Below are 26,826 nucleotides of genomic sequence, written 5' to 3'. Positions count from 1 at the left end.
AGAAAGAATGGAAGGAGACTGGAAAGCAAAAGATGGATAGCGATCCCTTTGTAGTGGACGTTAGACTTAATGGAACTGACTTTGTCACTGGACTTGTTGACTCAGGTTGCCTTTGCTATTCCGCCATCAATGAACAACTCTTTCGATCTCTGAGACTGCCATCAATCAAGATAGCCCCGCGTCAGCTGGAGGAAGCAGCTGGGAAGAACGCAGAACCAAGTACTGTCCTAGATACAGTTACTTACGCCTCGATAGACATAGACGGCCACCAGCAGAAACGCGTCTTCTTCTACGTTGTACCTGGCCTGACTTACGACGTGATTCTGGGAAAGCCCTGGTTAGAGGATGCCGACGTCACAATTTCGGCCAAACAAGGCTGCCTGGATATCGGCGCATCAAACATCCGCGCATGGAACCACAAGAAAGCGTCATACAAGCCACCACCAATGAAGGCTACTCAGGTGATGGCTTCCGCATTCATGGCGGAGGTGAGAAGAAGCCGTAGGAAGAACAAAGGAGACGGTATTGCGCTCGACACTGGACTGTTCGCTGTTTCCATCGCCGACATTGAGAAAGCTTTGAAACCGCGCAAACGATCCGATCCGAAGACGAAGCTCCCACCCCAGTACCACCAATGGCTGAAGGCTTTCGACCATTTCCTAGCTGAGAAACTTCCCCCGCATCGTAAAGGCGTTGATCTCCACATTGAGATTGAAAAGGATCAAGACGGAAACGAGAAGACCATTCCATGGGGTCCGCTCTACGGCATGAGCCGAGAAGAGTTACTAGTGCTTAGGAAAACTCTCACCGAGCTGTTAGACAAGGATTTTATCCGCGCTAGTAACTCTCCCGCAGCCGCACCCGTCCTAATGGTTAAAAAGCCAGGAGGGGGCATCCGATTTTGCGTTGACTACCGAGGCTTGAACAACATCACCAGGAAGGACCGTTACCCTCTGCCTCTATTCACAGAAACACTGAGAAATGTGGCCAAAGCTAAATGGTTCACAAAACTTGACGTTATCGCAGCCTTCCACAAGATCCGTGTGGCCAAAGGAGAGGAATGGAAGACAGCTTTCCGAACAAGATACGGCCTATTCGAATGGCGGGTTGCTCCCTTCGGACTAACAGGAGCACCAGCCGCATTTCAACGCTACGTAAATGGTGTTCTGCAGGATTACCTTGACGACTTTGTTTCAGCCTACGTTGACGACATCTTGATCTTGTTGCCATTCAGGACTACCCTTCTTGGAATCGGCCCGATGCTTCTTGGCCGAATGTTCTACAACCTTCACTTTCACTCCTTTGCCGTCATGTGCTTACGCACATCTCATGTATATAACCTTGTGTATCTACTCCGTAGGACAATCAACGCAGTTCTCATATGCAGTTGTTGACGTCTTGTCTACTGCGATAGATCTACTCGTCAGGATCGCTTCAGGATCACAGAGAGAAGGTTGGAAAGGTTCTTCAACGCCTCATAGACGCTGGACTGCAGATTGATATCGACAAGTGCGAGTTCGAGACTAAACGAGTTAAATACCTCGGGTACATTGTGGAAGCAGAAGTGGGTATTCGAGTTGACCCTGAAAAGATTATCGCAATCCGCGAATGGGCTACACCAACGTCAGTTAAGGCTATCCGAGCATTTATTGGTTTTGCCAACTTCTACCGAGTTTTTATACCGAACTTCTCGGACATTGCTGAACCGCTCATCAACCTAACTAAGAAAGAGATGGTTTTTCATTGGGACGAGGCTTGCAATCAAGCATTTGAAACGATTAAGGAACTTCTCATTACAGCACCAATACTCGGCCATTTTGATCCAGAGAAGGACACCTTAGTAGAAGCCGACTCCTCAGGACATGCAACTGGCGGCCTATTGCTGCAGAAGGACAAGAACAACAACTGGCAACCCGTTGCTTACTACTCAAAGAAGCACTCACCAACAGAGGCCAATTATCCAATTCATGACAAGGAGCTTCTAGCTATTGTTCGTTGCTTAGAAGCATGGGCTCCTGAACTACGTATGGTTAGGAAGTTTACAGTTCTGACGGACCACAAGAACCTCCAATACTTCTACCGCGAACGACAGCTGTCTGAAAGACAAGTACGTTGGTCAGAGTTTCTCTCACGATTCGACTTCTCCCTGGAATGGAAACCTGGAAAGACTATGGAAAACCCGACGCCCTATCACGACGAGAACAAGACCTACCCGCCAACTATGACGATGAACGAATACGGTCTCGATTTATCCGTCTCTTCCAGAGCAAGCACTTGCGGAGTGTTCAAATCCAGTCTCTATCGTCTGAGGAGATTGACTTCACAAAAGAGATACGCATGTTTGAGGACCAGGAGATGCAGAATCTGTGGCACCGAAGCCGCCAAGAAGATAAGCTTTATCAGGAGCTTACTACACTAGTAGCAAATAAGGAGAGGAACCTCCCTACTAAGCTTCAGAAGGAGAAGTTAGTGAGTATAGCAGAATGCACCCTAGACGAGAGAGGCTTGTTACGATTTCGAGACCGGACATGGATCCCTCACTGCGAACCACTCCGCACGCGAATCATTCAAAATATTCACGACTCGCATATTACTGGCCACCCCGGACGAGATCTTACCTACTCAATCTTATCAAGGCAGTTCTTCTGGTCAGGTGCAGCAAGCGACGTGCGACGCTTTGTCCGTAACTGCGAGATTTGCGGAAGGAATACGATATGGAGAGAAACAAAGAAGGGCCTCCTTAAACCATTACCGATCCCAGAACGTATATGGGGGGAACTTTCAATCGATTTCATTACCGACTTGCCGCCATCTGGACGGGATAACGCAACGAACTGTATGGTGGTCACTGATCGGCTGACAAAGGGAATTGAACTCACAGTCCGCAACAATCAATTAAGTGGGTCCTAGAAGGTTCAGATTGGATTGATTGATTACCGCTTTAAGCCTAGTAGTTACCTATAGGAGTTTAAGCCCTACCTAGATAGGTAAGTGGGTCTAGGAGAGTGACCGGATTGAATTGATTGTTGCGGAGTCTACGTCTATGTCGTCCATCATCTCCTCGTCCAGCTCTTCTCTCTCCTCGTCCATATCCTCGGCTTCATCTTCTTCGTCTCCCTCTATGCTCCGCTTTGCCTGTTCGATTAACACCTCCCATGCCTCTCGCTGCCGCCGCGTGAACCGATACTTGGGGCTCTTCCACGCGTGCTCTTTCTGTGTGCGTGCAAAAAACATTAACATCTGCTGCCATGGTCGTGTGTGCTTGACAATGGCGTCCTTGTCCATATACGGCTGCAACGGCTGGAACCGGGTTTGGTGCATCTCTGTGCGAATTGCCTCCAACCGTATAAACACGCCAATCCGGTCAATAATCGATGCCTGGCTGAACCGCGCCAATCCATCCATAGCTGCCCAAATCGCTGCTTCCACCGGCTCGGCCTGCTGCTCCTGCCTGGCATCGGGCTCTGCCACGGGCTCCTCGATGCACGCTAACAAATCCGGCCTCTCCATGCCCACTAGGTACGGCAACCACTGCGTCCGCTCCAGCCATGGGTTCACCTCGTCGCGCTCGCCCTCTTGGATCGTCGTCTGCGCACGCCTCTCGATATCCTGCCATGCCTTGGCCATCTGCTCGCCCACTTGCGCCCATGCTGCTGCCCCGTCTACAGGCACGACGTCGGGGCCATCCTCGTCGGGCGGCTGCACCTGGAAATACTGCGATCCGTGCCGGCTCCCGAATAATCGCTGGCAATGGACTAGCCGGTACCCCTTCTCCATCTGCGCTTGCACGCTCTTCTGCTTAGTTTGACTTGGCCGTCCTCCCCTGCTGCTTGCTGACCATCCGTGATCTATACGCCAATGTTTTTTCAAGCTTTTGCTGGTACGGAATACCCGCTGACACTGGCCTGAACCTAGCTGGCACAACATCCCATCTACGTGTACTGGTAGCTGCCGTACGGGCTTTGGAACACCACTCGGCACCTCAAGCTCGCTGGGATACTGGACTAGCCCAGCCCAGCTGCGAATCTGCTGTCCAACTGCCTCTGCCTCCTTATGACTGACCTTATGCTGCCTCTGTAAATGGCCCTCGATCTGATCTGGCCACACTGCATATCTGCACTCTCTGCATGCTGCTATGCAGTACTCAGGTATATGCTCGAAATACTGGCACTCTTTACTAGGTTCGGACATATTGAAATAAAAGTAACAATACTTGATAATACCTACGCTGACCAACTCTACTTAGCTTCTTATATGCCGACGCTCTGCTCTCAGCACGGATCCCTGTCGATCGCTCGGCGCTTACTCCGGCGGCGCGCGCGCGGCGGGTGCCGAGCCTCGCGACCTCCTGACCCCCTAAACGCGTAACCCTAACCAAGAACGCCAAACCCTAAGCTCCTCAACCACATAGTCTACTGCGCTGTAAATCTGTCAGATTATGCGCCTACGTACGCTGAGTTACCTGTCCAAATTTGGTGTAAATCGGCCTAGGGAATATAACTCCACCGTACTTACGAAGAATACTCCACCATACCCCTGGTTCTGATATATACCCGCTATACGCGTAGTCTCCATCCCTAACAAAAAACTCCACCCTTATAATGGTGCACTTGGCGCCCTGGGTTAGGGATCGATCAAGAAAGATTGGATTTGACAAGATACAAGCTATCGAGCTATCTACGTTGTGAGCCCGAACTTATGCTGTGGGCGCCAAGGCGCTAGTCCGATAAGATAAGGATCTTATCGATATGGGGGCCATGGGCCGAGCGAGTCTATGGATCCGTAACATTCCTCTCCTACCCCTACTATTTCTCCTGCCTAACCCTCTACTAAATACATAACGAATAACCCTTATACGAAATCTACTCTAACACAATCTTAACTGCTTCTTTTGTATTTCTCCTCCCCGTCACTAACATCTCCCTATTTTGTCCTCGCTTTGCTTATCACCCGCCCTTCGCATATTCCCTATCTATTCCCCTACTATCCTAATTGCCTGTCTTACTACTCTACCTGCCTAAACTCCTGTTATCATTGCCGTATTAAACTCTACTACCCGCCTTGTCGCTCCTGCTCCTACTGCTCTACCCTCCTCTCTACTATATCTCCTCTTTATTACTGCTCTTTGCTGCTGTCTATCTCCTTGTCCGCTTGTCTACACACTAAACATCTCTCCTCCTCTTCTTTATGTCTCTCTTCGCCTCCTTGCCCCTCCAAATACTTTTCTAATACTCGCCTTCTATATCTTGTTACCCACTCTTTCCCCTCTACATACGACCTAACGAATTGCTCTTCTACCTTATTTTGCTTGCAATCTAATCCTCCTTTATCTTCTTATGAATATTTTTATTCTTCTATTCATTTCTTACCTATCCCTCTCTTTATTCTATAACCCTAACCCTTTCTTATCTACTATAAATTCTCTTCTCCCCTTTCACCCCGCCCCCTAACGCTTTCCTACCTCCGTCTACCTAAACGCTGCCCCTATAACCCCCTGTGAATACTCCTTTATACTGTTAATTTGCATCTCTTATCTTCTAATACCGTCCCTAATAATTCCTCTCCTACCCTACCTCCTACCAAAAACACCCCTAATAACCCTCAAACTGAATCGGCTCTAAAACAATCGTAATCGCTTCTTTTACACTTCCCCTCTCCCCTCGCCAACATCTCCCTATATTTTCCTCGCTTCGCCCATTATCCGCCCCTTTGCATATTCCCTATCCATTCCCCTACCATCCTAATTCCCTACCTCACTACTCTACCTCCCTAAACTCCTGTTGCCGCTGCTGTATTCACCTCCGCCACCCGCCTTGTCGCTCCTGCTCCTGCTCCTGCTGCTCCAACCCTCCCTGCCCCTCCTCATCTCTCCTCTCCACCACATCCATCCTTCCCCTCTCTCTCTTCTGTTCCTCTCTCTTCTTTCCTTTCCTCTTCATCTATTTCTATCTCTCCTTATTTTTAATCTAATTTACTCCCTTTTATCACTTAATCTATATAACATCTACTAAATACCCTAACTCGGAAACTTTTCCTATTACCACTATATCTTCTTTCTTCTTCCCTTTACCTCGGCCTATACCCTTCTCTGCAATAACCTCTATTGTTCATTGTTCTCCTCTATTATTATTATTATTATTATATTTCCATTAGAGTCCTGTATCAGTCGGTGACTATGTAGGACTTTGGCTAAGCCGTTCTATGTATGTTGTTCAATATGGAGTTTCTATAGGTCTTGTACAATTTGGAGGATAGTTGCGTAGTCCAATTTCCGAGCTAGTCTTCCGTTGGCGCGGGTGCTAAAGAGCAGTGTGGTGAACAGAAAGAGATGTAACAGCGAGCTCTTTGCGAAAAGAAATATTGTTTGTAGTTTTATACAGTGTCTGTCTGTTGTTTTGTGTAGGCGTCTGTATATAGGGATCTACAAGAGAGAGAATAGATCTATACATCTAGTGCCTGGTCGATGTTTTGCTCGTGCGTGTGCTAGTGAAAGCAGGTGCTGGAGCGGTTCGGTATATGGGGTCGGTATATCGAGTCGGTTTAGGGCGTTCGGTAGAGAGGGTATTTGGTGTAGGCGTCTGTATATAGGGATCTACAAGAGAGAGAATAGATCTATACAGCTATTGCCTAGTCGATGTTTTTGGGCGTTTTGGTGTAGGCGTCTGTATACAGGGATCTATTATAACCTAACAATAATAGACCTATACAGCTATTGCCTAGTCGATGTTTTGCTCGTGCGTGTGCTAGTGAAAGCAGGTGCTAGAGCGGTTCGGTATATGGGGTCGGTATATCGAGTCGGTTTAGGGCGTTCGGTGGAGAGGGCGTTTTTGGTGTAGGCGTCTGTATATAGGGATCTACAAGAGAGAGAATAGATCTATACAGCTATTGCCTGGTCGATGTTTTGCTCGTGCGTGTGCTAGTGAAAGCAGGTGCTAGAGCGGTTCGGTATATGGGGTCGGTATATCGAGTCGGTTTAGGGCGTTCGGTGGAGAGGGTATTTGGTGTAGGCGTCTGTATATAGGGATCTACAAGAGAGATAATAGATCTATACATCTAGTGCCTGGTCGGTGTTTTGCTCGTGCGTGTGCTGGTGACAGCAGGTGCTGGAGCGGTTCGGTATATGGGGTCGGTATATCGAGTTGGTTTAGGGCGTTCGGGTATAGGTAGCATCTAGATATATAGGCCTATTACTTTGCAGCAATAGAGATATATACCTAAGGAAGAGCCGTTGCTCTGTCGGTTTCGTAGAGGGTGCCTTCGATCGAACATCTAAAATCAGTTGGCGCACGGGCCATTTGCAGAGATTTCTCTCAACTAAGGCCAGGTAACAACTCTGTCAAAGTTGCAGCGGCCAGCGCGCCCGCCACAACGCCTGCACGCAAAAGCAGACGTTGGAAACTGATTCTAGGAAGGCATTTCAATGGAATTGAGATGAAAAAAGGGTAATCCAGGACCTTTTTGTCATCTCGAAAAGTTGGTGTTCGATGAACTCAATTGTATCGAATATACAAGAAACAGGGTCAACGAGCCAAAGAGTGGCTCATAGTGACCGGGGCTCAAAGTTTTCCTTGTCGTCAGCGTCATCTGCCGCTTCTGTGCCTCCACCAGAGAAGCGCAAGCGGAGCAGGCTGAGGGACCTGCTGTCACCAGGCCTTCCTGGCTCAGCCTTCCTCAAGGCCCCTGCAAGCTGGGGACGTTCTCCTCTATTATAAACGGCTGACTCTAATACAACTCTCTTATTAACCTATTCGTTTCTGTGCACCCTAACCCCTACTTGCTCTAAAACTGTCTTACGAATCCCTCTATTAAATTTACTTTAATCCTCTGTTCTACTAACCTCCTATCTATCCCTATGCTACTCTATTCTTGCCTCCCTATACTAATCCTAACAACCTTGCTATAAATACCCTCGAAACTAACAATCTTTTATATCTGCTGTCTAATCTCCTCCGCATCTATTGTCTTCTTATTGCTTGTATACACACGTTATACCACTCGCTATACTAAACACAACCTAAATACTTCTTCAACTATCTCCTTTGCCTACTGCCTCTTAGTTCTCTAATACTGTTGTATCTTGTGTCGGCTCTGTCCTTCGCCTACCGCCGTCTATATACCACATCGCATTATCTACTACCCTATATACCTCTATCACTATTCTACGTCGGTAAACTTAAACTCTACCTACTGTATGCACGTCTAACACGGCCTGCTTCGTCTTACTACTGTTGCTTAAATACCCACTATGCCTTATTGTACTGTACCTTAACTCTATCCTTATCTTTATTACTACTGCTGTTCTCGCTACTCTCTCTCTTTACCCTACTCTATATTTTCTTTACTTCTCTTTCTATTTTCTTTACTTCTCCTCCTATTTTCTTTACTTCTCCTTCTTTCTCTTTATCGACTGCTTCTTATCTCCTTCTCGATAAACTTCCTTATCTTTCTCTCTCTTTCTTCTTCTACTTATCTTCTATTCCCTCTACTATACTCCTCTTTAATTATATCGGGTTTCTTTTATTCTTCTTTCTTTTCTAACATCTCTTTTTAATATTATTGAAACATAATCTCTTATATCTTTTTTATTGATATCTTCTTCTTATTACTCTACTTTTATATGAACTTAATCTTTTCTTCTATCTTCTTATTAATGTATTCCTAATAACTTGCTCTGTCTTCTACTACAATCCTAATCCTTGAATCCTACTTGATTCTATGCTTGATTTCTTTCTCAAACACTATCTAATCTATACTACAAACTATACCTATTTTACCTACCTTATCTATCGATTATGAATCTCACCGACTTAATACTTTCTCTTTTCGAATCTTTCTTTTCTTTGCTTTATACCTGCATACTTATTTTTAACATAAATAACTCTTCTTTAAACTTTTGCTCTTACTATACCCTTACTGTGCTTATTACTCTTACTACTGTTACTATCTTTGCCTCTATTATAATTACTCTTGCTTCTACCACGGCTACAGCTACTATTCTTGTAACTTTTCCTTCTATCGTGACTATCACTCTTACGATCTATTTAATTACAGTTACGGGTTCTACTATTACAACTCCCACTGTTCCTGCCGTCCTTACTGCTCTCAACATGCTCGTTATTATTCCTACGGCTACTACTACACCTGTGTTTACTGCCGCTTCTACACTATCGCCACTGCGGCTCCTACTCTTGCTACGCCTACTATTCTTACTACTCCTGCTATTCTTACTGCTCCTGCTATTCTTACTGCTCCTGCTATTCTTACTGCTCCTGCTCCTACCCCTCTTACTTCTACGTCCTGCTCTTGCTACTCTTACTCCTACCGCTCTTACTCCTCCGCATTCCGCAATCCTCCCTATTACTGCTTCTGCTCTCGCCACTTCCTCTATCTCTACTATCCCCGTCCTTCTTGCTGCTCTCCCTTTCCCCGCTGTTCCCGCTGTCTCTACTGCTCTCTTCTGCCCCTTACCTCCTACGCCTCCTCCACCTGCGGTAAATGCGGTTTCGGCGGCCGCTACCGCTCCTCTTGTCGCTGCTCTTACTACCCTCGCTGCTTTCGCTTTCCTTGCTGCTCTTAATATCTTCGCTATCAATCCTACGGCTTCTGTTCTCGCTGCTTCTGATACTCTTACTATCTCTACTGTCCTTACTTTGTCCCCTGTCCTTATAACTTGCACTGCTCTTAATATTCTTATTACTACTCCTACTACCCCTGCACCTGTTGCTGCTTCTGCCCCTGCTATCCTTGCTGCTTATAATATCCTTACTTCTACCTCTTACCTCTTACAGCTTATATACACCTCCGGCTACTGCTATTGCTACTGCTACTCTCCTACTTTCGCTATCCTCGCTACTCTTACTGTCCTTACTATCCTCGCTGTTCTTACTATCCTCGCTGTCCTCGTTATCCTCGCTGCTTCCGCTGTCCTTACAATCCTCGCTGTCCTCGTTGTCCTCGCTGCTTCCGCTGTCCTTGCTACCCTTACTGCCCTTACTATCCTCGCTGTTCCCGCTGTCCTTGCAATCGCTACAATTAACTTAATTGTTAATTCCCTTGCCGTTCGCGCCTTTCTTGCGCTGCCCTTGTTGCTCTTACTGTCCTCGCAATCATCGCAATCACCTTAATTACCTTAATTGCCTCTATCCTCGCGGCTACACATCCTGCTCTTACTGCTCTTGCTACTCTTACTTCTATCGCGCCTGCGGCTCCTGCTTTCCTACTCTCGCTATCCTCGCTTCTCTCACAGCTGATCCCGCTATCCATACTTGTCAACGAGCGAGCCGGCTCGCTCAGCTCGCTCGGCTTGGACGTTTTGACCAAGCCGAATGAGCTGAGCGCGCAATGCGCGCTTGCAAGCCGAGCGAGCTTAGGGATAGGCGCTCGCTCAGTCAGCTTGCTTAGCTTGGTTGGATGGGGCGGTTGGAAACTTGGGGCTGAAGGACTTGGTGGAGGGGCAATCTCACGATGATTTTTAGGTGTAGTGCGTAAGTTCGAAACCTAGTTATAACATAAAATACACTCTTTTTTGCTATATTTCTAGCAAATAAGCTACTAAATTTCCGGCTAACCGCCTGGCAACAATATTCTCCTTTTGCGACACTTCACTTACTACTTATCACCCACCACACTCATCTATACTCCATCAACGCGTCTCTATTTGCAGCTACTATCTACCTCGCCGTTGCTATAATGCCAGCAAAAAGAACACGCGTTAATGCTCCAGAAATCGCGGCAACTTTATCAACAACTTTATTGAGCCTGCAGGGCTTACGGAGAACGAGGAAGATGAATATGAGGCTTGGAAACGCAGCGAACCGATCGCTGGCGAGGGCGTCGACCCTATAAAATACTGGGTAGAACTCCGCGATCGCCACCCTAGCCTTAGCAAATTTGCTATCGACATGCTATCAATCCCAGGCTCAAGCTGTGAGTGTGAGCGCTTATTCAGCGAGCTGGGTGACCTCCTCGAGCCCCGTCGGCGCAGCATTTCTCCGCAACTTCTAGCAGCAATACAGTGCGATCGACGATGGATAAGAGCTGGATTTGGCAGTGGTGAGGTGCCTGTAAAGGGGGTTATCAGCGATGAGGAGATGGACGCGAAATACGGTGTACATAAGTGGGATATTAGCTGAGAAACTCAACACCAAGGTTTCTATATAACTTTCCTAATCGGGACTGAGCCCATCAAGCCGAGCGAGCTGACAGCCCTGTTTCAGCCAATCCGAGCGAGCCGAGCGAGCTGCTGGCCTCCGCTCAATTGGCTGAGCAAGCCAATTGGCTGAGCTCGCTCAGCTTGCTCATTGACATCTGTGCCATACTTGTCAACGAGCGAGCCGGCTCGCTCAGCTCGCTCGGCTTGGACGTTTTGACCAAGCCGAATGAGCTGAGCGCGCAGTGCGCGCTTGCAAGCCGAGCGAGCTTAGGGATAGGCGCTCGCTCAGTCAGCTTGCTTAGCTTGGTTGGATGGGGCGGTTGGAAACTTGGGGCTGAAGGACTTGGTGGAGGGGCAATCTCACGATGATTTTTAGGTGTAGTGCGTAAGTTCGAAACCTAGTTATAACCTAAAATACACTCTTTTTTGCTATATTTCTAGCAAATAAGCTACTAAATTTCCGGCTAACGGCCTGGCAACAATATTCTCCTTCTGCGACACTTCACTTACTACTTATCACCCACCACACTCACCTATACTCCATCAACGCGTCTCTATTTGCAGCTATTATCTACCTCGCCGTTGCTATAATGCCAGCAAAAAGAACACGCGTTAATGCTCTAGAAATCGCGACAACTTCGAAGCGCCCTAGAGTCGCAGCGCGTCATCGCGGGACTGCCAGCCAACCTGTGCTAGTCGATACTCGGCCATTCTCACCATCTCCACCTCCTCCACCGCTGTCGCCGCGTCAAGCTCTCGTCGCCGCGCCACAAGCACCAAATTTTGAAGCGACCCTCCGAGAGTCGCGCGCCGAAGAGACAATCATCCCACCACCTGAGGGCAGCGAGCATGCCACTGTTGCAGCTTCAGGAGCAGCTAGCGAGGCTGTCGACGAGGGTTTCGTATGGGTAGAGGACAAATACGACGGCTTTAATTGGAGTCGCTACCCAAAGCACTGCAAGCCGCCCACATCACTTTCGAACCGAGCAAGCTGGGTATACAGCCATGGCTATCGCATCGCCTTGCGCAGCAACGTCGCAAAAGTCACGTGGATCTGCCACTATTGCTATAAGCACAAGTTCACTACTGTTGGCCGTGGCATACATGACGTCTCGCAGTCTCCATCAGCGCCAGCACGTCATCTCGGAGAAGACAAGAAAGGTCATGGCTTGAAGCCTCCAAGTAAGCGCACTACCGTCGCTCCTCGGAAAGAAACTCTCCTCGAACGCGCCCTTCAGAAGGGCTGCTCTCAGGCTGTTGCCAACGAGCTTACCAACTTCAATATACAAGAGTTTAGGCTTGCGGCCGTCACCTGGCTCGTCGAAAACAACCTCCCACTCTCACAATTCGAATCATCGTCTTTTCGCAATATGATACAATTAGCTAGCGTAGAGGCAGAACGAGCCCTGTGGGCATCTTATAACAGCGTCTCACGATACGTTATACGCCTGTACAACTACCTGTTACTAAAGGTTGTCGCAAGCCTTTCAGAATCAATGAGCAAAGTCCATATAAGCTTTGACGGATGGACGACAAAAGGTGGCAAGCGCGGTTACTTAGGTATCGTCGCCCACTACGTTGATAGCTCTGGCGAGCTCAGGGACTTGCCTATTGCGCTCCCACAACTGACAGGTGCCCACACCGGCGAGGCTATGGCTGAGGTCGTGATGGCAATATTCAAGCAGTTCGAAATCACTGTGGGCAAGCTCGGTTACTTCGTCCTCGACAACGCACATAACAACAACACCACGATCAACACTCTCGCCTTGCAGATGGGCTTCAGCACTACTGAGCGTCGCCTTCGCTGCGGTCCTCATACGCTTAATCTCATTGGCCAGATGCTACTCTGGGGTGAGGAGAAAGAGTCCTACGACAACGAGGAGACTGAGCGCGTGAACGAAGCTGAGAACATGGCTACTTGGCGAGGCGATGGACCATTAGGAGTGCTTCTCGCGGTTATCAACTACATCAAAACACCACAACAGTACGCTCTTTTTGAGAAGTATCAGAAGCTCGCTATTAGGGACCAGCCTGTCAACGCGCCAACAGAACAGCACAAAATCAAGGAGCCCGTCAAGCCAGTTGTTACTCGCTGGAACTCTTACGTTTCGTGTTTTGAGCGCGCTGTTGAGTTGCAATTAGCGGTTAATGGGTACGCCAACTACCATATTCAGAAGATTGAAACTGAAGACGCGTACGCCCGAAGTCGTAACAACAAGCTGCCTGCAGCGCCGGATTGGATGAGGTCTGATGGGATCAATGCCCATGACTGGCAGGTGATTGCTGAGTATATTGATGTGCTCAGGCCACTGAAACAAGCTACAAAACGGCTTGAAGGCCGCGGCAAAAGCGGTGCTTTTGGAGCAATCGCTGAGGTTATTCCAGTATTTGAATACTTACTTGGAGTTAGACTCCGCAACAATCAATTCAATCCGGTCACTCTCCTAGACCCACTTACCTATCTAGGTAGGGCTTAAACTCCTATAGGTAACTACTAGGCTTAAAGCGGTAATCAATCAATCCAATCTGAACCTTCTAGGACCCACTTAATTGATTGTTGCGGACTGTGCTTGGAGTCTATGAGGACCGCTTGCAAAGCTATGAAGACGTCATTCACGATGAGCATACAGAGTCACCCGAAGACCACCTTGCTATCAACCTCCGCGCTGCCCTAGTTAAAGCCCGCGAGTACTACAACAAGCTCGACCTCTCGCCAGCTTACTATGCTGCTACAATCCTTCATCCTCGCTACAAAAGCTACCTTGACGCAGCGTGGGCGGATAAGCCTGATTGGCTAGAGAGCAGCAACCGCAAGTTTCAACATTTGTGGGCGGAGTACAAAAGCTTACCGAAGCCGCGCTTACGCCCCAAAGTCAGGCACAATGATATAGACGACGCTATCAACAGCTTTATTGAGCCTGCAGGGCTTACGGAGAACGAGGAGGATGAATATGAGGCTTGGAAACGCAGCGAACCGATCGCTAGCGAGGGCGTCGACCCTATAAAATACTGGGTAGGACTCCGCGATCGCTACCCCAGCCTTAGCAAATTTGCTATCGACATGCTATCAATCCCAGGCTCAAGCTGTGAGTGTGAGCGCTTATTCAGCGAGCTGGGTGACCTCCTCGAGCCCCGTCGGCGCAGCATTTCTCCGCAACTTCTAGCAGCAATACAGTGCGATCGACGATGGGTAAGAGCTGGATTTGGCAGTGGTGAGGTGCCTGTAAAGGAGGCTATCAGCGATGAGGAGATGGACGCGAAATACGGTGTACATAAGTGGGATATTAGCTGAGAAACTCAACACCAAGGTTTCTATATAACTTTCCTAATCGGGACTGAGCCCATCAAGCCGAGCGAGCTGACAGCCCTGTTTCAGCCAATCCGAGCGAGCCGAGCGAGCTGCTGGCCTCCGCTCAATTGGCTGAGCAAGCCAATTGGCTGAGCTCGCTCAGCTTGCTCATTGACATCTGTGCCCGTTACAAACCCACTGCTTTTCCACCTCCTCTTGAGCTATCCCTGAAGCAAATTTTCTCAGATTCTCTCTTGTAGGTGAAAGGCCTCTTACTCTGAGTTTGTCCACGTGCTTGATGAGCTCCTCTTGTTGTGGGTTGAGTTTGCGCTGGTTGATTGCTTTGGCTTGCATGGGGGCTTGGGTGCCTTTGCATCTTCTAGCCAGTATGTGTCTGCGCACGTTGTACTGTTCAGCAACCTTCGTATATGAAAGTTGTTCTCCTTCACCCTGCCCTTCTATCTAGACTCCGCAACAATCAATTCAATCCGGTCACTCTCCTAGACCCACTTACCTATCTAGGTAGGGCTTAAACTCCTATAGGTAACTACTAGGCTTAAAGCGGTAATCAATCAATCCAATCTGAACCTTCTAGGACCCACTTAATTGATTGTTGCGGACTGTGCTTCTATCGCTTTAACTGCAAGCTCTATTGGGTTCATATTGGTTGAGTTGTCGCGTGTTGAAGTTGGCGTCGCTTTGGTGTTCTGGTGTTTTGCCGAGCGCCACGCCGATCACCACGTTAAGTTATGGCCCGCTCGCTTGTTAACTACGTTCTGTTGTTCTGTTGTTCGTGCTGTGCTCCTTTAAGAAGCAACAGCAGGGTCTGTTAACATGACGTATCCGTGATGCATCTGAGGTAAGAGGTGCTCAATAAAGCGAGGAAGCAGCACCAGACCACCAACACGCGATCTGCTTCTCCTCATAACCGTCATAGGATATGATGTGTACTGTGAAGTGTTATGATCTGTGTTCTGATGACTGAGAGGTCTGAAGGCTTATATACATAAGTTAGAGTAGTAGGCTGATTGGCCGGTAGATAATCCACGTGGCCATACAAGGTACCCTGGGTTTACAAAAATTGAACTACTTGTGAGGATAGCGTACCTCACTTGTAGCGAAAATCCTGGCGGGCCGGAATGAGCCAATGAAAGCGCAGGGTTAGCAGATATTCCGGCTCTTTGCTGTGTTTGATTGGCTGATTCCAGCTCACCGGGTTTTCCGCCACATAATTAGGAAAGCATGTTACATATGCATGCTGTGATCTATTTCTTGCTGCCTGAAGATATGTAACCCCCGTTTTCCACCAATTAAAAATATCGACCAGATTGGCGCGATACCCGGTAAGGTTGGTTGATCAGAAGGCAGGTAGAAATCTGATATTATCATTCTTAAGAAGAGGGTTCCCAATCTGATCCATAGTTGTTCTCGTTTCGAGGCGCACCTTGGTGAGGAATTTGATCCGTAACTTGATTCCGTTTTTCAGGATCACCCGAGTCAGCGTCTAGGAAGCTGTGGCGAGAGCTTCCGCCGTAAGTTTTTTGGTAGCCACCCCAGTAGCCGCCCCGGTAGCCGCTCCAGTAGCCGCCCCGGTAGCCGCCCCGGTAGCCGCCCCGGTAGCCGCCCCGGTAGCCGCCCCGGTAGCCGCCCCGGTAGTCGCCCCGGTAGCTCTTCCAGATGCGGTCCGAGCCACCGCCCTTGTGCTCTGCATGGTAATTCTGTCGACATTCACGTAAATCTTGAATCTTCCAAGGAAGTCGTTTTCCCACAAAGTCCCTTGCCCTGGCGTGATCATTCGATGGGCTAGGTTGCGACTCTGAGGTATTCGAGTGTCTGTCGTTGTCTTGTAGTGGCGTATCAAGATAATCGTGTTTGTCTCGCATCTCTTCAAGATCGGATCTGTAATGACCTATGAGAAGCCAATACCAATGTATCCTCATAGGAACAAATACCGTGTACGCTCGAGATTAAAACGTTGTTCAATGCTGCTATCGCGACTATGCTCTTGGACTTTCTCAGAGGCAATCGGTGTCCCAAGTTGTACATCGTTAGGCTCCAGTGATTGGACAAGAGTAGCAGTAGCAAGAGATACAGACTGTGCCCAGCGCATCAAGGCGTTGTTACTCATGCTTTGAGGAGACATGTGAAAATGTTGAAAATGAACGGCAGACTGTTGGTTCGTTAACGGGCCCTAGCTAGGTAGCCAAAGAATATAACTAATTGCATAGTTAGTAGCCAGCCACGTAAGCCATTCAAAGACACTATCAAGTAAGCATAGACACGTTTGTGGGGTTGCGCCGGATGTTGCTCCAACCGAGGGAATTTGCAGAACGACTTCGGTTGGTCCTTCGGACCGGTGGAAGATCGGTTGAAGTTTAACGTCCATCCCTAAGTCACGAGACGCACCCCGTCGCGAGACGGACGGCAAGTACTTTGAGATCAAGCGATTGTAGTCTTCCGAACGCGTGTGATTAATACATAGTGTTCGATAGCCCCGACGTCCCTGCTCCTTGGAGCGTGTACTTGGCTATCTAGCCTGTTTGGGCTTAGCCGGTTTCCATCTCTATATGCTCTTTCCGTACCGTAGCACACACAATTCGACAAGTACCTCACACTACATGGACTTCTTTACCGTACTTTCCATCAGGTCATGAGCCCGGGTTTAACCTTTGCAGCTTTCGCCCATACTGGAAGCGCAAGGTCCGCCGCCTTTACCTTACCGTGCGTGACGGCGTAACGCCCGCTCGGAACCCCAAAATCGACAGCACAACATGAAGCTATTGAGCCTCGCGCGATAGCTATAATCGCGATATGCTTTAGAGTAAAGTTCTATAGGCCTTGATCAATATATATAGCTATCTATATATTGCTGGGAGCTTGATAGCTCAGCCGTGTCGTGATTGAGATGGTGGTGGGCCTGCTGCAGCCAGAGATGTCAACAAGCAAGTCAAGCTGGCTTGATTCTTATCGATTGCAGATCACAGACCATTCTCTGGGACGTGCCACTGTGCACGAGCCTCTATATTGTCTGTGATCTGCAATCGATAAGAATCAAGCCAGCTTGACTTGCTTGTTGACATCTCTGCTTTTCATCGATCAAACGTGTTGCGGTAAGTTAGAGCGTACTCTCATAACGTGCATCGCCCGTAAGCGAGAAACACCCCTCAGCGAGATGAGCCAACTCTACAGGCATCTCACTTCATTCCAAAGAACCATCTGTCCCCAGAGGCCTGCCGTTTCCCTCTCATCACTACCTACGTTTGGCTGCCACCTCATCTAGATAGTGACTCTACTAACTGAACACTGTACTTCTAGGCTCGTAGAGGCACGGTTGCCTCGTGTTCTGCGTCTGCAATACCTTCAGTCTCCCCCCAGCGCTCGGCTGTCGTCTGCGCGTCTACGATCCCCATTTTGCCCAAGGATCTGCGTCTGCTCTACATACCCGATGACTTTGGTGGCTAGCTGTGGCGTGCCTAGGATGGTCCGGATATTGTCTCGTCCGGACAGGTTGGCGAAGATACGGTCCCGGAGATGCCTGCGCTTGCTGCAGTGGAGAAGGATATGTGCGACGGTCTGTCGTCTCGCTCCGCAGTCGCAGCGCGGGCTAGTGACGTCTGGCACTCTTCGGGCGAAGAGAAAGTCGTTGAGTCCGATCTTCTCTGTCCGCAGCTGCGCCAGCAGCGCGCTCTCCCGCTTAGTGAGCCCCTCGTGGAGCCGGAGTACTTTCTTGGTGGGCGTTGGAGTGTGTCTGTAGGTTGCTCGGCCCTTGGTGTCCTTGCACCACTTTGCTATCCATGCCCGTTCGGCTTGTATGCTGCACCATCTTTTCACAGTCGACCTTATAGTGAACAGCTGGGGGGGCGCGTCTGCCGGCAAGCTTCTGCGGCCGTCTTCTCTCCATCCGGTGGCTTCCTTGGCCGCTTTGTCGACGGCCTCGTTCCCGGGTATGCCGACGTGGGCCGGTATCCATCAGACGGTCACTGTCCGTCCGTTGTCCTGGAGCTCCCGGACCTGTCGCGCGATGTCCGCGAGGATGTAGGCGCCTGATCGTCCCTCCGCCTTAGCGATGGACCAGACGGCGGCCTGGTTGTCTGTGTATATGGCGACGTCTCGTCGCGCACCGTTTCGGCTCGCATACTCTTGAGCGATCTGCAGTGCTAAGCTGATGCCTTGTAGTTCTGCTGCATATACCGTCGACTCTGTGTCTGAACCCATGTGTACGGATCGCGCCTGTTGTGTGAGCGGACACAGCGCCGCAGAGCCTATCTCGCCTTCGATGCCGCTGCCATCTGTGTAGATGCTAAGGCTGTCTTCCTTTACGTATTCTTTGTCGTGTCGCGCCCGCGCTTCCTGAGCGGTCGCATCAATGTAAGTGGTTGGGCCCTGTCTCCAGGGCGGCGTAAGGAAGCACGGAATCTGCTCTTGCCTGTGGAAGTCTTGGGTTCGCATGTTCGTTATGTCGTTGTAAACTTTCCGCCAGGAGCTGGTGTGTCTGCGAGTCTTGTCTGCGACCATACTTGTCAACGAGCGAGCCGGCTCGCTCAGCTCGCTCGGCTTGGACGTTTTGACCAAGCCGAATGAGCTGAGCGCGCAATGCGCGCTTGCAAGCCGAGCGAGCTTAGGGATAGGCGCTCGCTCAGTCAGCTTGCTTAGCTTGGTTAGATGGGGCGGTTGGAAACTTGGGGCTGAAGGACTTGGTGGAGGGGCAATCTCACGATGATTTTTAGGTGTAGTGCGTAAGTTCGAAACCTAGTTATAACCTAAAATACACTCTTTTTTACTAGGCTTAAAGCGGTAATCAATCAATCCAATCTGAACCTTCTAGGACCACTTAATTGATTGTTGCGGACTGTGAGTAATAGTAAGATATCTGGAGCTTGGTGCGTATGATATCACTGTGGTCCAGTGAGTGCGTCATTTGATTAATCCCAGTTGCTCTATACCATTCTTCCAGCGCCATTGACAACGCCACAGCCTTGTTAGGACGATCTTCAGATGGCTCTTCTCTACGCCTACTCGGAGCTGCAGAATTTTCGAACAAATTTGGGAGTACTGACACCGAATCCGCAACCATTCTGAGGTTGTAGTTGCAAAAATCACTTTGAAGCACGTTGTCGGGTGGGTTCGTAGTCGGAAGAGAACCGTCACCAACCAGCTGTTTACCTTGTATTAGCCTTAATCCGATAGGCCTAAGATAACCAGGTAGAGTGAGAGCTTACAGAGAAGGTTTGCCACCTCAATGCATAAGACTTATCAATACAGTAGAGTAGCCAGATAGCTCGTTTGGTCTGAACGGCTTGTTCGTCGCTAACACAGAACTTGTGTAGGACGGATTCTAAATGGAGACTCAAGGAGGCCGCAGTCGAAATACTGCAAGTATGAGTGCAGGTAGGTTGTCTGACCCCGTTTTTTTCGGTAAGACAGAGCTGGAGAGGTTAGCCGACTGCTTCGTTGTAGATGATCAGACTTTTACGAACTACAGCAACAAGCGCCTGGCTTAAATTAGCAAAACCTTCGTTGTCATCGAGCGGAAGAACATACCAAGAACTGACGGACACTACTTTCCTGGCGAAGTAGCAACGATGAAGTTTCAAGCACAGCATCCAGTAGCGCTACTCTGGAAACCGAGCTTACTTCCGGATCTAACAGGCTCCCCAAGCCAGTGATACAATTAGCAATGACATATCACTAACATCTATAGGCCGATCTTTTAGATCGAAACAACACTCTTGTATACGCATGACATCTTGCTCTTTAATGAACAGACTCAGCCTTTCTCACACATCAGCTCACACAGTGCACCCGTTGCTTGGTTGACTTACCCTCCTGGGTCTTTAAATGCTTCTGGTAAAGCATTAGCAGATTTCTAGTTGGCGGCATCCTAGACATACTCTGAAGGAGCTTCTTCACAGGAAGATCGTTTAGGTCCAGACCCGGATTCAGTGATCGGAATGGTCTGGTCTGACTTGGTCTTGGTCTGGTCTAGACCGCCAAGACTTGGTCTGGTCTGGCGATTTTTTGAGACCGTGGTCGGACCGGTCTAGATGATCGGACCGGTCCGGCTATAAATAGGTCCACGTGACTAGATCTTAGACTAATCTAGCCAGAAAATTTAGCACAATATGAGTCATTAAGATCAAGGTAAGTCTTCTACTTACATAGAACAATCAAGTCCTTAACAACCTACTTATATACTATTGTTATGGAGCCTTCAACACCAACCTCACCGTCCCCATCGAATATTATAAGACTAGATTTAACGTCTCTTACTCCATCTCCTATCCCCACGTCATCACCCACCCCTATACTATCACCCACTCCTATTCAATATCACGAATCTCCAGATGAGTTCGTGCAGGGCGGTATCACGTACGTGAAACGTGCAATAATTGCAAGGAAGGATTTCCGTCAAGGTACATCACACATCTGGAAGTACGGACTCCAATACATTCGAGATAGCGATAAGAAAGAGGTGTATTACTGCCATGAGTGCAGGGTTGGGAAGAGCAAGCAAGAGTTGTTTGTCATCAATGGCACTTCTAGGATCCGGAATCACCTGGAACAAGCACCAGATTGATCCCCAGAGTGGCATCAAGCGAAAGGGTTCTGTACGGAAGTCTATAATCGACCAGCAAAAGGATGGGGCTGCTTCCAGCACCTTTTTCTAGAAGGAGTCAGTAGAGAAGTTTAAAGAGCTTCTAATTCGTTGGATTGTGTACTGCCATATCGCCTTCTTTCAATTAGAGAACCAGTACTTTCGTGAACTACTCCTCTTTTTAAATCCGGCACTACTCAACCACCTCCCGAAGGCTGCGAAGACTATCCGAAGCTGGGTAATGAATGCATTCATATCGAAGAAGCAACAGCTTAGGGAGACCTACACCATTCACGGAGTAGGATCTCTATCTCCTTTGATCTCTGGACTTCACCAAACCCTTACGCTATCCTAGGCGTCGTCGCTATGTGGATTGATACTACCGGCATGCGACGTGTTACCGCTTTAGGTATGCGACGTATATACGGCGAACATACTGGAGAGAATCTTGGATCGGTGGTCCTTGAATTGCTGGAAGAATACGACATTAGCGGAGATCAGATTGGATACTTTATGCTGGATAATGCCTCGGCAAATGATACCGCTGTTGAGTTTATACTCAAGGATCTCTGCCCATGGATGAAGTCAAAACAACGTCGTCATCGCCGGCTGCGTTGCTTGGGCCATGTCATCAACCTCTGTTGCCAGGCGTTCCTTATGGGGCGAAACTGTGAGAAGTATCTTGCGAAGCTGGAGAAGCATCATCAACGTGGCGACTATACGAAGGTGGAAGAGCTCTGGAAGAAGTTCGGATGTTTGGGTCGTCTTCACAACCTGGTGCGATACATCAGGCTTACTCCACAACGGCGTGAGGAGTTTGCTACAATTATTATCGGCGGAGATCTTTCGCAATTCGACGGGCTTGAGCTTATCCAGAACAACTCGACCCGCTGGAACTCATGGTTTTATTCGATTACACGTGCATTAAATGTTCGAGAACGTTTAGAGCTCTTCTCGGCTCGTCATGTACCTGGAAAGGGCTCCGTAGGGATCGCGAACTTTAAGCTTGATGGACAGCACTGGTTTGAGCTTGAAAAGATTGAACTCGCTCTCAAAGACTTCTATGCTGCAACTTTGCTTTCTGAAGGTAAGAAGACGTCACTTGCGGACTGGTTTTCAACTTTGGACTGCCTTCTCCGGGAGATAAGCGAGACGAAGGATCACTACCACGACATCCACACTGAGGACGATAACAACTTTACATGGAAGTACCTTCAAGGCTGCGCTGATGCTGCTTGGTTAAAGTGCGTTGAGTACTATAACAATCAGCAGCTGAATTGGCAAAATCGATTCCCTGAAGATACTGACCTTCCACCGGCATATTATGCGGCTCAAATCCTTGATCCATATCGCAAGTGGGGATGGTTCAGGCAAGAGTGGGTTCTTCATGGCGACGAAGAGAAGAAGAGGTGGTTTGAAAACGCACAATTAGCGGTGAAGCATCTCTGGGAGACAGAGTATAAGGGAAGGTACCCTGTCGAGATGCTGCCACCACCAGCCAGGAAGGAGAGAGATCCTGACCCAGCATTTGATCGCCAGCGGGAACATAAGCGCATTCGAATAGACGCTCCAGTTTCTACAACTGATTTGTATGAACAATACATCTCTACTGACCGGCTTCATAACGAAGAGGCAGGTTGCAATGAGGCTATTGCGTACTGGCTATCTCGCTACGACTCCCAACGAGATCTCGCTCGCTTCGCTCTAGACATGTTTGCGATCTCGCCTATGTCGGATGAATGCGAACGTCTTTTTAGTAGCGCGAAGCTTACTATCGTCGATCGCCGTGGTAGGCTGAAGGCAGATATTATAGAAGCGTGCGAGTGTCTCCGGGCCTGGTATGGAAAGCCCCAAGCTGAGGGGAACAGCGATATCGAGGATAGTGAGAACGAAGACGACTAGATTGACAGTCAGTAGTAAAACACATTTCCTCGGCTTCCTTCTTTGCTTCAGCCTCATTCTTGGCGGTCTTGTTGGTCGGACCGGTCTGGTCGGACCGGTCCTTATGTAAGCACCTGGTCTGGTCTGGTCTGTACCCTCAGACCAGACCAGACCAGACCATTCCGATCACTGCCCGGATTCTCCCCGCAAGGGTTAATCTTGCGTAAGAGACTAGAGAGACAAGTCTGGTGTTCTGAAGAAAGCAGCACCTTGACTTTGTCCAACACTGCCTGCTGTCTACGGCTCCCTCTATCTGCATTTTGGAAAAGAGCAGTAATTCTGTACGTTTTTTGGGTTGAGAACGGCTTTGCCTTTGTAGCGTTAAAGATTAGAGCTGAACGGTCAAGGAAGAGGAACAGATCGTTTACCTCTGCTTTATCGGCTACTATTCGTTCCGAGAAGAATGTAAGAGTACACCCAGCGCCGCCACTGTCTGCTTCAGTTCCTGGCAAGTCACAGAGCTGAGCAGTGCTATGCTGATGTGGGATTTGGTCGCAGCCTAATTTGAGCCAGTCTAGCATGAGTGTGTCGTTTCTAGAGACATAGTGCGGTATCTCGTTCTGGGAACTAGTTATTTGCTGACATGGCTCTATTCTCTGGTCAACTATTCGTTCTGTTGGAGTAAGAACAACTACCTCAACTAAAAGAGTTATAGATACGCCTCCACAGAAATGAAAAGTGGAAAGAAGGGGCCTTGATATGTACCTATGATTCGGACTTGGTTGGTACCTGGCGTCATTTCATCTGGGAAATCCAAATCCAGATACGAGTGCGCGCTGTCGGACACCAGCTGCGAGAAATACACCTCGCTAAATGGCGTGTTTAAAGGATTTGCTGAGCTCTGAGTGTCCTGACCAACAACAACCTCAGAAGAATGATCTGGGTTTGACGAATCAGGCATCGTGTTGCCACTTGTCGCATACGGCTGTGTCGTTGTAGAGACGTGCTTGCCAGGGCCCCGTATGTTCTCCTCTTGTAGACGACGTCCTGAGCGATGCAGATTGTATTCACATAAAGATTCGCTCCGCTGCTATGGTGTTAGTGGCGAGTCTCGGAATAGAACAAAGGTTATTGTGTACTTGGCAGTGGTTACACGGATTCGCTCCATCGCCTGTGTCCCTTAGCGCATACCTGGGTCAATAGTGAACAAACTTACATCGAACCTTCTTTTGACGGCACTCTTTACATGCGCCTCTCCGTCGAGTCAACTTAGGACGAAAACCACTCATTTGGTCGACAAGAGCACTTTTGGATATGCAGACGTGGAGAAAGGCGGAACCTCAACGATATACATACGGGAACCTGTAGCTGACATGTCCATCCAATGCCCCGCAGCGACTAGAAACGCCGATTGTCCGAGGCTGTGGGTCTGAGAGGCTCGTTGATAGACATACAGGGGTTTTGCATAAGCTAGCTGACCGGGATGTTGATCACCCGGGGATGTTGATCACTCACAAATCCCAGCACTCCCACACAAAACACGTGTTGTCTCTCTACATACTCAATCAAAATGGGCGACCGTGAAGCAGCTATACAAGCAGCTATCAGCGATATCGATGCTGGTGTTTTCCTAAGTCAGAGGGCGGCTGCAAAGGCGTACAACATCCCGCAATCCACAATCTCAACGCGCATACGCGGCAGACAAAGCAACCAAGCCAGCCACGTATACCAGCAGCGATTGACTCCAGAGCAGGAGGACTTCCTCGTACAATGGATACTCGAAGAAGATGCACGAGCTTTTCCTCCCTCCCACGCACGCGCACGAGAAATGGCGAACCGAATCCTCCGGATGAATGGGGACCACAGACCCGTAGGCAAGCATTGGATGGCTGCCTTCCTCAAGCGCAACCCACGCGTCGCATCTGTTGTAGGCCGAAAGATTGAAGCTGCTCGAGCTGAGGGAGCGACACCAGTACAGATAAGCGCGTTCCTTGAGCTCTTTGAGAGGACTCGTACGAGGCTGGGTATAAGAGCTGAGGATATATGGAATATGGATGAGACTGGGAAGGCCTTAGGTGTATGTGCCAACACTAGAGTACTCGCATCTAGTCAGAAGAAGAAGGCTTACCATCAGTCTCCAGAGAACCGCGAGTGGGCGTCGGTAATCGAGTGCGTGTCGGCTACGGGCAAGAAACTTCGCTGTTCGGTCATTTTCAAAGGGAAGAGCCTACAAAGCACTTGGTTTCCAGCAATAATTCCTGAGTGGCTTTACACAGCGTCGGAGAATGGCTGGACATCGAATGCGATAGGAGTTGAGTGGTTGGAGCGGGTGTTTCTACCCGAGACAGCTCTACTAGAAGATCGTTGGAGGATGCTAATTCTCGATGGCCACGGTAGCCATATAAGTCTGGATTTTCTATGGACTTGTAAAAAGAATAAAGTCTATCTTCTGTTTCTACCTGCGCACGCTTCTCATATCTTACAGCCTCTGGATCTCTCGGTTTTCTCGGTTGTAAAGAGATTTTACCGCCAGCAAATTCAGGCTCTCTCGTACCTTGACGACGCCGCACCAGTGAAGAAAGAGCGCTTTATTACAGCTTATTATCACGCAAGAGAGCGCGCAATTACTAAGAGAGTTATCCGGGAAGGATGGGCTACTGCAGGTATCTGCCCATTCAATATTGACCGGGTAGTCAATTCATCTCAAGTAACTTAACAGCCTATTACTCTACCGCGTCAGGATCAACCTCAATCTACTCAGAGTTATCTCTCTACCCCTCACGGACCTCGTGAGGTTTTTGTAGCGCAGCGGCAGCTTCACAAGGACGAAAGTCTTGGGCGAAAGACTTATTAATTTATCGAGAAAGTTGGCAAGGCACTTGCTACAGCAAATATACGCGCAGCACAGTTAGAAACAGAGAACAGAAGACTCTATAGTCAACTTGAGGCTCTTAAGCCTCAACAGCCACGAAAGAAGGTTCGTGTTGACCCAAATCAACGCTTTGCAGATGTAGATACAATCATGGTTGCCGTACAGGCCTCACAGCTTCTTCAGGCACAGCGCGATGTTAATGCTGAGGAAAAGGCTGCAGAAAGAACAGCAGCTGAAACAGCAGCTCAAACGCTTCAGTCTATGTGTACAGAGTGGCAATTGTAACTACGTTGAGAGAATAAACACGTGTTTTGTGTGGGAGTGCTGGGATTTGTGAGTGATCAACATCCCCGGGTGATCAACATCCCGGTCAGCTAGCTTACCTACTGTGGTATCAGGCATAAGTTTTGTACAGTGGAGCACTAGTTCGGCGCCAGTTCGGATGACACCAAACCTCTTCTTTCTTAGTGATCTGCAAGCCACTTTTTGCCTCACCGCTCTGTTTTGGGGGGCTTTTCTCTCTACTCACAGGCAATATGGATGAGCCAAGTACCCCAAAGCACAGAAAGCACCTGACCAGAGACCAGAGGCTCATGGTACACACACTCCACCAGGCCGGCCATACACAGACATGGATCGCTGAGCACCTGGGCTTTACCCGGAGGCAGGTGGGCTACGTTCTCACTGTCCCTCTTACCCCAAAAAAGAGGTCAGGTAGACCCCCAGTACTCTCCCCAGAGCAAGTACAGGAGCTTATTAGCTTTATAAGGACGTCCAAAAAAACAAGACAAATGACATTCTTTGAGCTTGCCCGCTATTTTGAGCAGTGGCATGTTGGAGAGTACGTTATTCGCCATGCCCTACGCTCAGCTGGGTACAGGAGGAGAGTTGCTCTCCAGAAACCACCACTTTCACTAGCAAACCGGGCCAAGAGAGTGGCTTTTGCAGAGGCCCATATCTACTGGACAGTCGAGCAATGGAATACAATACTCTGGAGCGATGAAAGCTGGGTGTGTGGAGGGCGGCACAGGAAGAGA

The 26,826-nt window shown here is 48.9% G+C and overlaps 9 protein-coding genes across 9 annotated transcripts; 6 read left to right on the top strand and 3 right to left on the bottom strand.

Annotated features, from left to right (window-relative positions):
• Positions 1-32: 32 nt before the first annotated feature.
• PtrM4_143610 (uncharacterized protein) lies at positions 33-2,419 on the top strand (the record flags this gene model as incomplete). The annotated part of the gene is made up of 2 exons (XM_066109676.1): positions 33-1,331; positions 1,415-2,419. The coding sequence occupies 2 exons, from the start codon at positions 33-35 to the stop codon at positions 2,417-2,419; spliced, it is 2,304 nt and encodes a 767-aa protein (XP_065960598.1).
• A 578-nt stretch (positions 2,420-2,997) lies between these two features.
• On the bottom strand, positions 2,998-3,777 carry PtrM4_143600 (SerH multi-domain protein; the record flags this gene model as incomplete). The annotated part of the gene is made up of 1 exon (XM_066109675.1): positions 2,998-3,777. The coding sequence occupies one exon, from the start codon at positions 3,775-3,777 to the stop codon at positions 2,998-3,000; it is 780 nt and encodes a 259-aa protein (XP_065960597.1).
• A 5,330-nt stretch (positions 3,778-9,107) lies between these two features.
• On the top strand, positions 9,108-10,124 carry PtrM4_143590 (uncharacterized protein; the record flags this gene model as incomplete). The annotated part of the gene is made up of 1 exon (XM_066109674.1): positions 9,108-10,124. The coding sequence occupies one exon, from the start codon at positions 9,108-9,110 to the stop codon at positions 10,122-10,124; it is 1,017 nt and encodes a 338-aa protein (XP_065960596.1).
• A 340-nt stretch (positions 10,125-10,464) lies between these two features.
• On the top strand, positions 10,465-11,132 carry PtrM4_143580 (Dimer-Tnp-hAT domain containing protein; the record flags this gene model as incomplete). Its single annotated transcript, XM_066109673.1, has 2 exons — positions 10,465-10,484; positions 10,724-11,132. The coding sequence occupies 2 exons, from the start codon at positions 10,465-10,467 to the stop codon at positions 11,130-11,132; spliced, it is 429 nt and encodes a 142-aa protein (XP_065960595.1).
• Positions 11,133-11,742: 610 nt separating this feature from the next.
• PtrM4_143570 (Dimer-Tnp-hAT domain containing protein) lies at positions 11,743-14,444 on the top strand (the record flags this gene model as incomplete). The annotated part of the gene is made up of 2 exons (XM_066109672.1): positions 11,743-13,618; positions 13,729-14,444. 2 exons carry the CDS (start codon positions 11,743-11,745, stop codon positions 14,442-14,444), a joined length of 2,592 nt encoding a protein of 863 aa, XP_065960594.1.
• Positions 14,445-15,832: 1,388 nt separating this feature from the next.
• PtrM4_143560 (Gly-zipper-OmpA multi-domain protein) lies at positions 15,833-16,569 on the bottom strand (the record flags this gene model as incomplete). The annotated part of the gene is made up of 2 exons (XM_066109671.1): positions 15,833-16,340; positions 16,394-16,569. 2 exons carry the CDS (start codon positions 16,567-16,569, stop codon positions 15,833-15,835), a joined length of 684 nt encoding a protein of 227 aa, XP_065960593.1.
• Positions 16,570-18,410: 1,841 nt separating this feature from the next.
• Positions 18,411-18,890, bottom strand: PtrM4_143550 (uncharacterized protein; the record flags this gene model as incomplete). Its single annotated transcript, XM_066109670.1, has 1 exon — positions 18,411-18,890. One exon carries the CDS (start codon positions 18,888-18,890, stop codon positions 18,411-18,413), a length of 480 nt encoding a protein of 159 aa, XP_065960592.1.
• A 2,081-nt stretch (positions 18,891-20,971) lies between these two features.
• PtrM4_143540 (uncharacterized protein) lies at positions 20,972-22,938 on the top strand (the record flags this gene model as incomplete). The annotated part of the gene is made up of 3 exons (XM_066109669.1): positions 20,972-21,049; positions 21,110-21,274; positions 21,313-22,938. The coding sequence occupies 3 exons, from the start codon at positions 20,972-20,974 to the stop codon at positions 22,936-22,938; spliced, it is 1,869 nt and encodes a 622-aa protein (XP_065960591.1).
• A 1,549-nt stretch (positions 22,939-24,487) lies between these two features.
• On the top strand, positions 24,488-26,074 carry PtrM4_143530 (HTH-Tnp-Tc5 multi-domain protein; the record flags this gene model as incomplete). Its single annotated transcript, XM_066109668.1, has 2 exons — positions 24,488-25,580; positions 25,785-26,074. The coding sequence occupies 2 exons, from the start codon at positions 24,488-24,490 to the stop codon at positions 26,072-26,074; spliced, it is 1,383 nt and encodes a 460-aa protein (XP_065960590.1).
• Positions 26,075-26,826: the final 752 nt, after the last annotated feature.

The sequence above is a fragment of the Pyrenophora tritici-repentis genome, chromosome 8 (genome assembly GCF_003171515.1).
Source record: "Pyrenophora tritici-repentis strain M4 chromosome 8, whole genome shotgun sequence".
NCBI lineage: Eukaryota > Fungi > Ascomycota > Dothideomycetes > Pleosporales > Pleosporaceae > Pyrenophora > Pyrenophora tritici-repentis.
This window is presented reverse-complemented; position numbering and strand designations above follow the sequence as displayed.